General features: G+C 38.1%; 5 protein-coding genes across 8 annotated transcripts; 3 read left to right on the plus strand and 2 right to left on the minus strand.

Annotated features, from left to right (window-relative positions):
- Positions 1-80: 80 nt before the first annotated feature.
- Positions 81-3875, plus strand: BNAANNG10980D. Of its 2 annotated transcripts, none has more exons than XM_013881053.3 (10): positions 81-291; positions 447-761; positions 832-909; positions 982-1484; positions 1570-2166; positions 2238-2583; positions 2656-2789; positions 2869-3203; positions 3302-3405; positions 3523-3875. In XM_013881053.3, exons 2-10 carry the CDS (start codon positions 464-466, stop codon positions 3591-3593), a joined length of 2466 nt encoding a protein of 821 aa, XP_013736507.1. In that variant the 5' UTR covers positions 81-291; positions 447-463; the 3' UTR covers positions 3594-3875. The 2 variants fall into 2 exon arrangements, with proteins under 2 accessions (XP_013736507.1, XP_022572166.1); XM_022716445.2 differs by having other exon boundaries at positions 122-364.
- Positions 3876-4095: 220 nt separating this feature from the next.
- On the minus strand, positions 4096-5398 carry LOC106442284 (putative F-box protein At3g17560). Its single transcript, XM_013883985.2, has one exon. It carries the CDS (start codon positions 5327-5329, stop codon positions 4202-4204), a length of 1128 nt encoding a protein of 375 aa, XP_013739439.1. The 5' UTR covers positions 5330-5398; the 3' UTR covers positions 4096-4201.
- A 397-nt stretch (positions 5399-5795) lies between these two features.
- Positions 5796-7417, minus strand: LOC106444117 (B3 domain-containing protein At5g25470). Its single transcript, XM_013885638.3, has 4 exons — positions 7150-7417; positions 6624-6933; positions 6372-6496; positions 5796-6255 (listed from the first exon to the last, which is right to left on the minus strand). The coding sequence occupies exons 1-4, from the start codon at positions 7240-7242 to the stop codon at positions 6004-6006; spliced, it is 780 nt and encodes a 259-aa protein (XP_013741092.2). The 5' UTR covers positions 7243-7417; the 3' UTR covers positions 5796-6003.
- Positions 7418-9549: 2132 nt separating this feature from the next.
- BNAANNG11020D (uncharacterized protein At3g17950) lies at positions 9550-10654 on the plus strand. Of its 3 annotated transcripts, none has more exons than XM_013881050.3 (2): positions 9550-9806; positions 9971-10654. In XM_013881050.3, the coding sequence occupies exons 1-2, from the start codon at positions 9732-9734 to the stop codon at positions 10514-10516; spliced, it is 621 nt and encodes a 206-aa protein (XP_013736504.1). In that variant the 5' UTR covers positions 9550-9731; the 3' UTR covers positions 10517-10654. The 3 variants fall into 3 exon arrangements, with proteins under 3 accessions (XP_013736504.1, XP_013736505.1, XP_022572167.1); XM_013881051.3 differs by having other exon boundaries at positions 9611-9806; positions 9978-10654; XM_022716446.2 differs by having other exon boundaries at positions 9623-9806; positions 9900-10654.
- Positions 10655-12081: 1427 nt separating this feature from the next.
- Positions 12082-15863, plus strand: LOC106439565 (outer envelope protein 64, chloroplastic). The gene is made up of 13 exons (XM_013881047.3): positions 12082-12389; positions 12983-13135; positions 13241-13365; positions 13490-13615; positions 13812-13994; positions 14079-14223; positions 14305-14473; positions 14566-14700; positions 14799-14999; positions 15085-15212; positions 15293-15344; positions 15423-15492; positions 15594-15863. The coding sequence occupies exons 1-13, from the start codon at positions 12184-12186 to the stop codon at positions 15674-15676; spliced, it is 1776 nt and encodes a 591-aa protein (XP_013736501.1). The 5' UTR covers positions 12082-12183; the 3' UTR covers positions 15677-15863.
- Positions 15864-15874: the final 11 nt, after the last annotated feature.

Genomic DNA, 15874 nt, shown 5'->3' on the forward strand with positions numbered 1-15874 from the left:
TTGTAAACTCTTTTTTTCATTACCATGACATTAAGTTTCACTTGTAAAAACTTTCACTAAAATAAAACACTTGTGAATTTAATTTTTTTTTTCTTGGGAGTGAAATTAAAATGTAATTTTATTTCTGTTTAAGGGGGTTTTGTATAGCTCTCCACGTCTAACTTCTCTTGTAGTATCCGGACACTCGACGAAGAAGATCCATCTCTTCGGGCAATCCACAGATCCAATTGAGGACACAATCAGCTTTTGTCTGCTCTTATCGTTGCTGAAGCTCTTCAATTATTGAGTCACGTAAGTGCGATCTGGATCGTCGATACCTCGTTAATTGGATCTGAATCAAGTGATTCTTTCATCTTTTGATAAAGTTACGATCTTTGGCGATAAACTTTATATGGAGATTGAGAGAAATTGACTTTAACACTTTACTCTTCTTCTGTTTGATGCAGTTTTTGTTCTCTGAGTGATGAATTTCTTGCTCCGATCTGCTTCCTCCGCCACTCACCGCCCTCCGGTGAGCGAACCACCACCAGCTACTCCGCCTCAGCCTCCTCCTCCCGAAGCAACCAAGCCCGGATCCACTTTGGAAGGGCTCATATCCGAGGAGCCTTTCCCGCAGTATCCATCAGTGGATGAGGATCATTTGGGTGATGGATCTAGAGACGACCATGGTAATGGAGAGGCAAATGCAAACACTGGTGGCTTTGGGATGGAGAGGTTCTCAGATGTGTCTGAGGATGAAGGATGGATCTCTATTCCATATAGTATGACATCTAACTTTGAACCTTCTTCTCTACTTAATCTAATGTGTTGGTTATCTCTTTTTTATTACAGAGGAGATTCCGGATAACTGGTCTGAGTCTGTTGATATTGAGTCACTACGTTCTCTAGATCGCTCCTTTGTGTTTCCTGGTAGGTAGACGCACTGTTTCTCACATTGTTTAAAACTGTTGTAACATGAGAGACATTTGTTTCTACTTATAGGGGAGCAGATTCAGATCCTTGCGTGCTTATCTGAAAGCAAAGGAGACGCAGAGATCATCACCCCTTTTAAAGTAGCTGAGGTGATGAGCAGAGCTGTACAGAGAAAGCTCTCTGACAATGGGACGAGTACACCGTCAGGAGATGGAGAAACAAGCCCTGATGGTCAGTTTGCAGCTCAGAACGGTGACAGTCCTGGGAAAGAGAGTTCGGATTCGCAAAAGGATGTATCTGATGGCGAATCGATCTTGAGGATGGAAGATCATCAGAGAAGAACAGAGGACTTGCTTTCAAAGTTTCAGAAGTCTCATTTCTTCGTTAGGATTGCAGAGTCCGGCGAGCCGCTTTGGTCAAAGAAAAGCTCTCTGGTGGGAGATAGAGAGTTAGACAAGAAGAGACCTTGTGTTAGTGCTTTTGTAGATAGAGGAGAGTTCGATCCTAATGTTGCTGGAGGTGTAGCTAGAAGTAAGGCTAAATGCATTGCCTTACCCAATGGAGACATAGTGGTATGTGATTGTAACTCTTATTAAGTTGTTGTTTTGATTAAAACTTACTGATTCTCACACAAGATCTTTGTTTGGAAGGGTGCAGGTCTCTTTACAAGTTTATATCGTTGACTGTCCCAAAGAGCCCATCATTGAGATACTTCAGTTTGAGAAGCATCAGGACGGTAAAGATAGTGACTCGTATGGGAACCTTTTGAAGTGGTTGATACCGTTGGACAACACTATCTCTCAGCAACCACGTTCTTTACCACCTCCTGTAAGCTCATCCACCCCAGGAGGTATCAGCAGCAGCAATGCACACAAGACATCACTCTCTTCCGGCTCAGGGTCTCAGCTCTTCTCATTCGGCCATTTTAGAAGCTACTCCATGTCAGCTCTCCCGGCGCCGAACACTGCACCGGTTACTGGACCTGTGAAAACTCAAAGCTCCAAACCATCGTTTGATCTTGAAGATTGGGATAGTTACTCAGGTCAGACACTAAGGAAGTCTGGGACTGAAGAGCTCTTATCTTTCCGGGGTGTCCCATTGGAGAGGGATAGATTCTCTGTTCGTTGTGGACTCGAAGGCATCTGCATCCCTGGGAGAAGATGGAGGAGGAAACTTGAAATTATTCAACCTATTGATATTAATTCTTTTGCAGCTGATTGTAATACAGATGATCTTCTCTGCGTTCAGATAAAGGTGTGTCTCTGTGTTACTATGGTCAGTTGATTTCTTGGATTCGTCTTAAAATTAGTCTTTTTGATTTGCAGAATGTTGCTCCTACACACACTCCAGATATTGTTATATACATAGACGCTATAACAATTGTTTTTGAAGAGGCAGGGAAGAGTGCTTCCCCTTCTTCGGTACCAATTGCTTGTATTGAAGCTGGTAACGAGCACAGTTTGCCCAATTTAACTCTCAGGAAAGGGGAGGAGCATTCGTTCATTGTGAAACCTGCTTTCTCTGTTGGGAGTAATCTGAAGCCTTCTGCTGCGAGGAAAGAACTCAAGTCATCGAGTTTGTCTCTTCCTTCTGTAAATTTTGAAAGACTAGGGAGCGGTTTAAGTGGTGATCATTATGCGGTGATGGTGTCATGTCGGTGCAACTACACAGGTAGATAGATCCTTGTTGCTGTAGTTTTTAGCCATGTTTTTGTCTTTCTTGAATGTTTTTTGTTGGGTTCAGAATCAAGGCTGTTTTTCAAACAACGGACAAAGTGGAGACCGAGAGTTTCTAGGGACCTGATGATCTCTGTTGCGTCTGAAATGTCAGGAGAGCCTTGTGGCCCTCATGGGAGAGCCTCACAGCTACCTGTTCAGGTCATTATCTCTCTATGGCTATCTTCAGGTCTTTTGTTTTTTTTTTGTAGCTCATACTTTTTTTCTCTATTGGTTTCAGATTTTGACACTTCAAGCATCTAATTTGACAACTGAAGATCTGTCTTTAACGGTTCTAGCTCCAGCATCCTTCACATCACCTCCCTCTGTGGTGTCCCTAAACTCCACGCCTACCTCCCCTATAAGCCCATTCCTAGGATTCTCCGAGTTCACAGAGAGGGTACAAACCGAAAAACGCAACACAACGACGCGTAAAGTGCAGTCGTTACCTTCATTTCCGCTGGAGACAAGGACAGAGGCAGCAACTAATGATGAAATGAATCCTTCTTCAGATGTTGTTCCAAAGAGCGGCTTGGGTTGTACACATCTCTGGCTACAAAGTCGAGTTCCCTTGGGGTAAACTTATAATAGCAAATATGATTCAATTTATTTTTTCCCCTGCTGGTAATGTTTTACTATTGATAACCTGGTTTTTTACTTTCTAAATGCATCAGATGTGTTCCTTCGAAATCTACAGCAACAATCAAGCTAGAGTTACTTCCTTTGACTGACGGCATAATCACTCTGGATACTCTCCAAATCCACGTCAAGGAGAAAGGTAAAACAAAAGAATGTCTAGTTCATAGAACAAGGCAAATCTCTAGTGACCTGCCTGCTCATTGTAGATTCTTTTGCTTGATGACTAAAACAATAAATGGGCTTGTGTGTGTGACAGGTCGTAGGTACATTCCAGAGCAGTCACTGAAGATAAACGCTACGTCAAGCATTTCCTCTGGGATCTTCTAGCCTCACCCAAAACCATTTTTTTTTTGCCTTTATTAGAGCCAAAAAGAGTCACCAAACACTGAGCAGTCTTTGTTTCACAGGTCCATCTTCACCTCAATAGGCTATTGACTTTTGGTTTCAAGGTTTGAAAGAAAGTTATGTTGTAAAACCACTCTGGATCCTATTTATTTTGAACATGTGTTTGCATTTCTTTGACCTTCTTTTGTTTGCAATTGAATTGTTCTGTTAAAACTTGCATAGAGACGACCTTTGTTATCGAATTATATATTTGTTAATTACTTATATACTCATGTTTCACAAAGAGTGTTTTGACACTTTTTGTTATATAAAAATAGTCATTCTAGAATTCAATGCAACTTATATTTATTTTAAACTTAATATTAATTAAAAATTGCATTGATCTTGTAAAAAAAATATTTATACTATTGGTTAAAATAAAATGCGTAATTAATAAGAACAGAAATAACTTCCAATTGTTTTTTTTTTAATTTATGTGAAAAGTGTTCTTCGTAAAACATGTTAATCAATAAACCTTTATTATCATGGAAACATTAAAAGAAATGACAACATTTTCATCCATCAATTGAAAGACATGACAAAGGAAGCTACTATGCTAACTCTTCTGGAACATAACCGAACAATGTTGGAACATGCCAGGGGCGAGTTAGCAAATACCAGCGTGATACGCCACTAGGAACCAACCGTAACATGCAGGAGCGATGACTAATATCTCTGGATCCATGACAACACAAAACAACTTTCTTCTCCATGTCAATGATAAAGAAACTAGTGGGATTCCAAATAAAATGGACATGAGGTTTTAAATCCACTTTTAAGAACATGCACCACGACACAAACGTGGGCCCAATCTCCTCGGTTATCCATATATTCACCATCACTGTCTCGTTACTCTGGTATAACAACAAAAGATGTTCGTCTCTAACAACCGAGAGAGCCATAGTATCAGAATTAAATGGTTCATCATGAGAGGTAGGAACACAAAGACGTTGCAATCTTTCTTTTGAAAAATCAAAACTGAGTAGTGAGTAGTCAAACCCTTTATGATTAGACAACACCCAATAAGTATCTCCCTTTAAAGACACACCACCAGGTTGTAAGTAGGCTTGTGTTGTGATGACATCAACACTCCTCCATGAGTTAGAGCCAAACTCATAGATTTCAAATCTTAAGTCGCCTTCGAGATTTGCATCAAGTTTCTTCCATGATCCCAGTTTCCCGTGGTCGTAGTAACACGGGAGCCTCAAGATTTTGTAGTTATGGCACAGTTCGTTCTTGTCGTATCCCATAGCATAGGCACTATTGTAATGCTTCTGCGGTTGGATCCATCTTGTTTTCCCCGAGAAAGGGTTCCAAACCACAAGCCTGTTTGACTTGGGGTGGGTGCATAGCAACATGCCATCGCAGTGAAAGGCTTTAGTTACATCAACTAGTTCATTATCATGGGGATCAACTAGGCTAAGTCCATCTACACCAAGTATTGTCTCTGCGTCGAAGTTAGCTCCATGGAGAATAGAACTCAATGAGTATGCCTTGTGATTCAGCATGAGAGCATGGTACTGCCTTGTTTTATCAAAGTGCTTCTTGATGAATCTTGGATCTTTGAATAATGCTTGATGGTACCATCGTTTGCACGTAGATCGTAGTCTTCTCAGAGATTTCACCGGAACCCTTGACAGTATCTCTTCTACCAATTCTTGTGGCAGAGTAGAGATCATTGTTGTTTCTATTGTGATAAGATATTATGCACAATTTTTATAATCTTTATACCAAAAAATGCGGACAGAGTTTTAAGTAAATTTTGGAAAGCTCAAAATAGTTTCATACATTTTTTGGCAAGCAAGTAGTAATATTTTGGGGAAAAAATAACTTGAGTTTCAGTAAAATTCCCTCATTAAAATTAATTTATATTCCGAATGTTCCCTTTTTTATAAGAAAATCAATTTTGTTATTAACATTAATGAAATAAAAAATAAGTGTATTGTACATTTATCATTTAAATCTTACATTTTTTGGGATGGTAACAAGTTTGTTTATTCTTAGTTTTTACTCTCGCACAAAGCCTCTTGACACATCATCCCTTCAATTGTTTCAACATAAAGCTAGATTATATTTGCGAAAAGGCTCGTATTAAGATCACTACCTAAATTCATTCCAAAATATATGTTATACTACGGAGTTATGTACCAATCCGAACCAAAGTATATTAGCAGGTTATACTAGTACTACGTATCTTAGCATTGCAAGTTGTTAAACCAACAGAAATACATTTAGCGCTAGCTACAAACTCGTTGAACCAACATAGAGGTCACATCAATCATTACAATACTATATATTAGTAAAACATATGCTTAGAAACCTAGTTCAGAGGAAGGAGACTAGAGCTATCTCCTCATTGATTGACGAAATGAACTCTAACAGCTGCAACCACACGTCCTGAGAGTTCAAATTCACAAACTACATTGTCTCCTATTTTGAGGTTGTACTGTTGACATACATCCGCCCAGCCAAGGAAACTAGGTAAATCGTTGTAATACTTAGTTAAGCCATCCACTTTATTTCCATCGGGAAGAATGAAGTACATGGAGGAATCATGGGGACCAAACTCCAAGCCATACTGCCTAATCACCGGAAGGCCCACATGCTACTTGCACAAATATGAAAGATATATAGAAAAAGACAAGTCTTAGTTTCAGTTGCAAGTGCAACAAATAAACAGTAACTTTTGTGACTAGAAACTAAAAATGCTACAAGTATTACCAGCAAATGATTTGTTTTCTTCAGCGTCTTCGCAAGATAAGGGTTTTGGGGGTTTAAGAGGTATCGCTCAGGGTTTTGCAAATTAGCACAACTCTTTCTCCCTCGAGTAGCTGTTCTTCCACTTGCTGAAAGTTCAGCAGTCATTACAAAAAAAAAAATAGTCAGTCCATCTTTTTGACTTAGAGATAAAGTATAATAGTTTTGAGTTTAATGAACATGAAGATGGTTTCTTTTCAATTTGAATGGTATTACCAGAGGCAGAGGCAGAGGTTGTCTCCTTTTGGGGTTCAAATTCAAGAGGTGCAGAGATGATCTCTTTTCCATCTTTCTTGAAGATTCTCACTTGGAAATACATAGTTTCTTGGTGTGTGAAGACCAAGGTATCATCTAGACCTAAGAAGTTGTCATCCACAAACTCATCCCAGTCTTCTTTGATCATAAACAGACCTTTCTTGTCTGGACGGAGCCAGAGTTGCCAAGAATTGTTCCAAGGAACACTAAACACCACTCTGTGCTCAAAAGACTCATGGGTGCTTCTCAAGAACTCTTCCGGAATAATCCTCTTTAAGAAACCAAGAAGTCAGAAACAGTTGAGTAAACAAGTATAACTTGCATGCAAGCTTGATTCGTAGCTAAAATAAACACCAGCAGAAGCATGAACTAAAAAGCTAATGATCATGTATCACATTTGTGTAAACGTTGAAGATAAACAGATATATAATCTTCTTGGTAACAAAAGCAAGTTCAATGGAACAGAGAGTGGAGATCAGAGATGTACCATGGATTTAGATTTCCAGTTTTGACCTGGAGACAGAGACTTGGAGAAGCTAGACTTGCTCAGACATTCTTGCATCTTTCTCTCCGGCAACATTCTTCTCTTCTTCAAATCCAAGATCTATTTTGAAAACTAAGGGTTGTGGTCTTTGTGGAGAGCTGATGATCAGTTGCATGTGGTTGTAAAAAGCAAAGCCAAAGTAAATTGTAAACAAAATAAACTTATTTTCCTTTTGGAACGTTAAAAGATTTTCAGAAAATAAATAGTTTGTTTATTTACTTGCGTTATTCCTTATCTTACTCGCCGATCGTGCCTTTTTATAGATGACGCAATATAGAGGTTTTAGGTCATGATTAATTCAGGTCCTGAAGTTTTTAGTTTTTTTCTTAAATAAGAGATATAAAATATGTTTTTTAGCCAAAAAATATTTAAAAAAAGTCAAATCATGAATTAAAAATCACAAATAAAAAACTAGATTTAATCATGTTTTTATAGATTATTAGGGTCGGCCCGCCATACGGGCGGGATATTAGTTAATTTGATATTCACTAAATGTTCGAGTTGAAATTTATTTTAAGATTCAAGAATTTGATTATATGTTATGTGTTACTTATTAGTATGCGGTGGTATAGTTGTTTTTGGATTATTCTTGCTTTGGTATTGTATCAAATTAACTAATTGTCCAATTCATAATTATAGATGTACAAATGTGGATTTGTGATAAAGTTTGATGAGAATACTGTTTTTTAATTATTATTCATAGTGGAGTGTGCATATATCAGAAAGAGGCATATATCAACTTTTATGTTTTTGCGTATGGTGTATGCATATTTGCTCTACAACATTTGCTTGTAGACTAAAAATTATTTTTTATATTTTTAAAAGAGTAAATATTTAGTCTATAATATAATATGGACATATGTATTGACTATATATAGAAGTTGGGTATTATTTTAAAATGACATATGTATAGAAGTTTTTCAACCATTACTTCACTGGCACAAAATATTTATAACTGCAAATACCTTCTTTTAAAAGAAAAACTAATAAAAATGTGTACAACAAATGTATTTTGATATATATTATATGCATCAAGTTATAAAAGTTGGAAACATTACAAAACTGTTTGGAGCAAAGTTTTTAACTTCACGATCTTCATCTTGACGTCAGTTCAGTGCCGGCCCTGGCCACAAGCAGAAGAAGCATGAGCTTACAGCCGACACGATAATAAATATTTTTGCGGCCACATATTTATAAAAAGTGACTTTAGCCTAGTGGTTCTAAGAGAAATTACCAGTGCTGGAGGTGCTGGGTTCAATTACCTCTGTCAGCGTTTTGTTTTATTTTGGCCTCAAATATAGAATGAGACACGTGTCACTCCCATAACGCACGACTTGATGACGTGGCATCACAGGAGGGAGACGAACATATTTTTATATCTATAGATTCTTCAGCTTGACACGAGTCTTTCGAATTACTAAAATACCCCTAACTTTTCTTTTTTATTGTCAAAGTCCGGTTCAGATTGATTTTAGTAGCAAAAGATGAAATTAAAATCACTTTCTTTCCGGTTCTATGGACCATCAAACCGGCCTTTATTCCAGTCATCTACCACCTAAAAGGCTAAAACCACAAGTTTCACTCAAGCTGAAAACTCGAACAGCATAGTATGCTTGTACTTGTCACCAGCCTTAACCACAGACGGGCAATTCATTCACATCGTAGTCTCCTTACGTACCGGTGCTGACGTCATCCCCAATCCTAAACTCCTATCTTGCTTTTCTTTTGTTCAAAACGCATTCCTCGAGTTATTTTTTTCTAAAAAATAATTTATAAGCTGAAATCACCAAGCTATAATCCAAAAAGAGAGCACTTGATGGGTTTAATTTTGATAGCAAAGAGTGAAATTTAATTAATCGACTATTATCCAAACATTACAAAAATACATTTTGCATGAGCTGGATTATATAGTTTTCGTCAAGAAAATATCTAATAATCAATGATTTTTCTTTTTGAAACAAGGCTATATATGTACGTACGGTCATAACTGCATCTTCGCGTGAAGTTAGACCTTAGCTGTAACCTTTTTCAGGTATCCTATGAATAAAAGTTGCAACAACCTATAATAAGTTCATTTAGTTTCTTTAGTAAATTTTTAGTAAGTTTCAATCTGTTTGCAAATACTCCAAAGTTGACAAGAAAAGTATCGTATGAATAAAATACTACCTTTTTTTTGTCAACAGATGCGACCTTTTAATTTTTGTAATTTCTTCGTAAGTTTCAATTTGTTTGCATACTCCAAAGTTGACCAACAGAAAATGTTCCCATATAACATTGGTTTTCCCATCTAAAACAATTAAATATAAATACATATATCAAAACTTAGGCAATATCGAGTAGTAGTAAACAGATGGCAAGAGTTTTTTTTTAAAGCTTAAAATAAGAATCATTTCAAAAAGCTAATCATTTGTCACTTTCTCCTCTTCCTTTACCTATCATCCAAACCCAAAGCAAACGCTACTTTCCTTTTAATATATTAGTGTCACAAATCTCCAACATCATCGACAGGCGACTACACAGAAAAAATGCAAGATCCACGCAATCACGTCCCATCCTCTCCCACCATCTCCTCCGTCTCTTCCTCCGATCTTGATACAGAGGTCAGTTTCTTGAATTATAACTTTAATTTTGATTAATCAAAGTTTTCTCCTATCATTACAATACTTAACTTTTAAAGGTTGTGTGTGTTTTAGAACTGTTACAGAAACATATCTTTGTGTTCTTGATTGGGTTTCTTTATTGGTGATTGGAGGATATATTATAGTCTACAGGATCCTTCTTCCATGACAGAAGCATCACACTTGGAACTCTTATGGGACTTAGTTTCACAGCAGCAACCATGCCCATGATGCCTTTCAGAGCTTCTTCCCACCGCCACGTGTCACCCTCCCTCACAGCCTCCGACGCAACGAGACCCAACCAGAGGAAACGTCCTCCTTCTAACTCGGCTGAGAGACATCGACGCCGCAAGTGGTGGCGTTTTTGCCGAGACGACGACGATGGCCCCGGAAACGGGTTGCAACGTGGAGCCGGAGACTGTAGTAGACGTTCGTCTCTCGGGGAGTATCTGGAGGTTGAACGGAGGTTTGGAGATGAAGCCGTCTACGGCTCCGCAGAGGCGGAGCTAGAGGGTGCGGTGGCGCGTTACCGGGAACAGCAGCCGGCGGTGGCGGAACGGGCGTTGTTCGCCGATGGGAGGGTACTTCCTCCGGCTTCTGCTGAGATTGTTACCGGAGAAAGTACACCGGTGGCTACGGCACTTTGTAGATTCCCGGTTTCCTTAACCGGTATATGCAGCGGAGGGCGATGATAGGATCCGTCGTCGGTCCATGTGCTTATTTATTTCTTTTAAAAGAATTTGTTGTGTTCAGTAATCTTTAGGATCGTAATAATCATTGTTAGTGGAGAAAATGTGATGAAGTTTAATAACAGCAACACATATAGTCAACTAAAGTATTGAGAAAGAATGATTGACAAGGGAGAAATGAAAAGTGGTTACAGAATAAAAGTAAGCTGTGTTAAACTGAGATTAAAACTATTAAATGCCCTCTAATATTGGAATTGTTTTTTGCAAGCAACAAAAAAATATTAGTTCTTCGCAGAACCTGATCCTTAATTTTGTTGTAGAGCAATAGGAAGAATCTGAAAGTATGTCCAACATGTCTAAACTAGTAGATACAACTAGCCATAAGAGGAGCTCAAGGATATACAGATAGATCATGTCACACAAAGAGAAAAGACAGTAGTTACAAAAAAAAAAAAAGACAGTATAAAGATTTTTATACTTATGGTTGTACAAGTTTCAATGAATTGTTTTCCTTATGGTATAGTGCTTGTGACATTTTTTTTATTTCTTTTTGTTAAAGAATTGCTTGGGAGTTTTGGCTAGTGATGGATAACATTATGAGACGGTGAAACTTGTTGTGATATTCTACTTGTTTTATAAGAGATGTTATTTTAATATTTTTCTTGTTATGTAAAGAGTATCAATTTAAATTTCAACTAAAAATTTTCAAAAAACTATATATATTTGAACTTTAGTATTTCCGTAAAATACTCTAAATCTTATAAAATATTAATTTTCAACTTTTTGACTTAGGGGATACCACCCGCAAACACAGCTTTTGCGGTTGGTAACGGTTGTCGGCGGTTTGCAACAATCACTCAAATCGCTCTAAACTGCTTCAAACTGTTCCGAACGTCATAAATTCAAAACCTGACTCCACCTAGCGTTTGCGGTTGCGGGCGATTGCGGGAGGGTAATTTTTTTTTTTTAAAACAATATATATATACAAAAGTAAAAATATTTAATAAAAATTTTAAAATTGAAATTATAAATATACTAAAATATATCTATTATATTTTAATTAATATTCTAAAATTTTATAGTAAAAATAATTTCAAATTTTTTTAAAAATTAAAAGTATAACTTTCTAAATATAAATTTTATATTTATTATAATTTTATGATTTTTGATATTTTTAAAAGTATATTAAATATAAATATTATTAATTTATTATTTAACCGTTACCGCATTTGGTAGTTAACTAGTCATAAGTCTCCCGCAAATGCACTAATTTTTAATCGAAGTACCAGTTATACAAATCTCTTAAAACCGCTAGAAACTGCAACCGCCCGCATCCGCAAACTCCTGCAACCGCAACCGGTGCGTTTAAACCAGTCAGACCCTTAGTAAATATAATTGTTAGGGGTAGAAGTGTTTCTTTTTTAAAAACAAAATTGTGTGAAGAGTGTATATTACACATGCGAAACTATTAGCGAAAAAAAAAAACAATTTGACTAAAAAAACACAAGTATATTTATTTTTGTATAACCAATTAATTAATAAATTTTGTTTTGGTAAAACGCGAGTAACCTCAAGAAACGCAACGCAACACACAAAACAAATCAAAACTCCTTTATCGTTCCGTCTCTCTTATCATCATCTTAAGCAGCAACAGAAGCAAAACGTCATCGATGGCGTCGTCTCACGCTTCGAATCTGTGGGTGCTCCTAGGCCTAGGCATCGCCGGGATTCTCTTAGCTGCTAAGAAGCTGAAGAAAACCATCCGCCAAGACTTGGGCGCCTTCATCGACAAGCTCTTGCTCCTTCCCCCGCCGCCTCCTCCTCCTCCCAAAGCCCCTCACCCTCTCACCGCTCTCTCCTTCGCCATCTCCGACCTGTAAGTCCCCGCAGACTCGTTTCCCCCCTTCCTCTCGGACTCCATATAGAGTTAGGCCAAGGTTTGGGGGATTTAGATGAAGAATCTTTTCTCAGTCAAAGATTGGAATCGGCGTTGACTCCGTTCGTATACTGTTCGTGAACTCATAAGTGCTGTTCGTTTGGTTGATGCATCAATTTTTTTAATAAACTCTTGTTCGTTTTATTGACGATGCTGGTACTGCGTCGCGTCTAAACGCTGCGTTCGCGTCGATCGCCCAAAAAATCTGCATCTGTGATTAAAACTGCATCTGTGTCTACGAAACGAACAAAAACTATTTTCATTGACGCTGACGCCGACGCCGAAAACTGCGGCAACCAAACGAACATGACTATAGTTGATTGCTGTATTCAATTGTGCGTGTGTGTGTGTTTGCTAGTTCATTGAGTTTGTATGTTTGGATTCGTCACAAAGCTTGGATGATATGTTAATAATAGACTAGTAGATTTTTTTTGTATATTTAGTTTGTGTTCATTTCTCATTTTCTTGTATGAGCTTTAAGTCAAAAGATTCAAAAATGGTTACTGTTTTTTTCATTCGCATTTGTTTTCCAGATTCGATGTTACAGGCTACGTGACTGGCTTTGGTCATCCAGATTGGGTCAGGACGCACGAACCTGCTTCTTCAACGTGCCCTGTGGTTTCAACTCTCGTTGAAGGTGGAGCTACTTGTGTTGGCAAAACTGTTGTTGATGAACTTGCCTTCAGGTTCCTCCTATATCGGAATTTCAAATTAAAGAAATCCTTTTTTTTATCAGTAAGCATCATTAGGGTTGTGGTTCAAGTAATTGTTTTGGTTTTTGTTTTCTTCAGTATCAGTGGAGAAACCAAGCATTACGAGTCTCCCACAAATCCTGCTGCTCATGATCGTATCCCTGGTGGCGCTTCCAGTGGAGCTGCTGTTGCCGTTGCAACTAACGCTGTGGATTTTGCGTTAGGTGAGCTCAGTAGATTCTTTTTTTTCCTCGTTAGGACAGTGTGGTGCAAGATAGACCTCTACCGTTTACTAGTTCTGGTTCAGTTTTCATAAGAATATGATTCTGATGACTTGCATCATTGCAGGCATAGACACAGTTGGCGGTGTAAGAGTACCTGCTGGATACTGTGGCGTTCTTGGATTCAAATCTTCCCATGGGGCTATTTCAAACGCAGGGATCATACCAGTATCTTCCAGTCTTGACTCTGTTGGTATGGATACATATACATGTGTGAATTAGACCTTTGTGGTAGAGAATGATTTGAATCTTATATATACTAGGTTGTGATTGTTGTATACTGATTGATACTGCAAGATGACTGTTCATATGATAGTTTACATTTAGCAATATTATTGTTATTACTATATCAGCATTACGTGATTCTAATCGGTAGATATTGCCTTCAGGATGGTTTGCTCGCGATCCAAACACCCTACGTCGCGTTGGCCATGTACTCTTGCACCTTCCATTTGCCACACCACGGAATCCAAGGCAAATCATACTAGCTGATGACTATTTTCAGCTGTTAAAGATCCCCGTGGACAGGATTACACAGGTGGTGATCAAATCAGCTGAAAAGCTTTTCGGAAGTATGCCCTTTGCTCTTCCTAAAACCCCGCCATCTCTTTCATATATCCTGATTATAATAGAGTTATCTTTTGTTTTATCGTTAGAACAATTGCTGAAGCATCAGAATCTGGAGAACTATTTCGAATCTAAAGTCCCTAGCTTGAAAGAGTACGCTAGGACAAAAGCCATCAGTAGCACGAAGGTCCCTACATCGAGACTACTGGCGAATGTGATGCAGCTTCTTCAAAGGTGTGCCTATTGTTTATTCACAATCAGAGGATAATAGCATCTCGATCTCAAACTCTGTAACGATCTTGGCTTGTATTGTAGGCACGAGTTTCTTCAAAACCATGGGGACTGGATCAACACAGTGAAGCCAGCTATTGATCCTGTGATTTCTTCACAACTGAGTGAGAACTCCAAACTAACTAATGAAGAGATTGAGAATCTGAATACAGTCAGAAACCAGACGCGAGCTGCTATTAATTCACTTCTCAAGGTATCCCTGCTATTCCATGCGATATTGTCCACAACTTGAGCGACGTTGTTTATATGTCTCTTGACTACGCTTATGTGTTCCCATGAATCAAGGATGATGGCATTCTGGTTATCCCAACAATGCCAACTATTCCTCCAAAACTTGGTAGCAAAGAGATCATCTCTGAAGACTATCAAAACCGAGCTTCCAGTCTACTTAGCATTGCCAGCATATCAGGCTGTTGTCAGGTTAGATCTCGCTCTCTTACTTGTTCTATTCCAGACAGCATTAGCAAACACAATCTACATATTATGTGTCTTAACAATTCATTGGTCTGATAATTCAGGTGACTGTGCCGCTGGGATACCACGAGAAGTGCCCTGTCTCAGTGTCTTTCATAGCAAGACATGGTGGTGACCGCTTTTTACTAGATACAGTGCAGACAATGTATGCATCTTTGCAAGAGAACTCCAGCGTTATTGCCGATCCTAAATCATCTAAAAAGACTATCAGCCAAGAAGAGTCAGCTGAAATGGCCAAAGAGAAGGTCAAATAATTTCCATTGCTGGTCTCATTTTGCAAAATAACATTATGTTTTTTAGTTGATTTATTATTTATCTCTTTGTAACCAGGGTAACCAAGCATTCAAAGAGAAGCAGTGGCAGAAAGCTATTGGCCTATACTCAGAAGCTATTAAGCTAAATGACAGCAATGGTACCTATTACAATAACAGAGCTGCTGCATATCTTGAAATTGGGAGGTAAATTATATTAAGAACCCTTTTTGAGTGAGAGATCTTTTGGTGTGACATTGACTTTGATGAATCCTCTATACATGCAGCTTTCTTCAAGCCGAAGAAGACTGTACCAAAGCCATCACTCTAGACAAGAAGGTAACTCTCTTTCAACACAAAAGCTAGTTTTCGCACTCTTTGCCTTGAATCTCAACAAAATCATTTCCTTTTTTTCAGAATGTGAAAGCCTATCTACGAAGAGGAACCGCTAGGGAAATGTTAGGCGTTTACAAAGAAGCCATGGATGGTAAGAGCTTTAAAGAACCAGGATCTGATCTGATCTAAAATAATGATTAACACTCGGGGACGTTGTTTTTTTCTTTCTAATTCCTATTTTAAACTCTGTAGATTTCAGACACGCACTGGTTTTGGAACCAAACAACAAACGGGCGTCTCAATCGGCCGAGAGATTGCGAAAGCTATTCCAGTGAAGCTTGGTGGTTCTCTTGTCCCTTACCTCAGCGTTCAATGAGCAAACGTATTTTCCTTAGAATGAGTATAGGCCAATTTTGTTACACTTGTTTTCTTCTAGAAAGAAAAAAAAAAAGTAAAACATTCGGAAATATTACGTTGTAACGAAAATTTTAGTGCTCTCTAAAATTGGGGTTTCAAAAATAATCGTTAATCGT

This window comes from Brassica napus, chromosome A3, assembly GCF_020379485.1.
Source record: "Brassica napus cultivar Da-Ae chromosome A3, Da-Ae, whole genome shotgun sequence".
Taxonomy (NCBI): Eukaryota; Viridiplantae; Streptophyta; class Magnoliopsida; order Brassicales; family Brassicaceae; genus Brassica; species Brassica napus.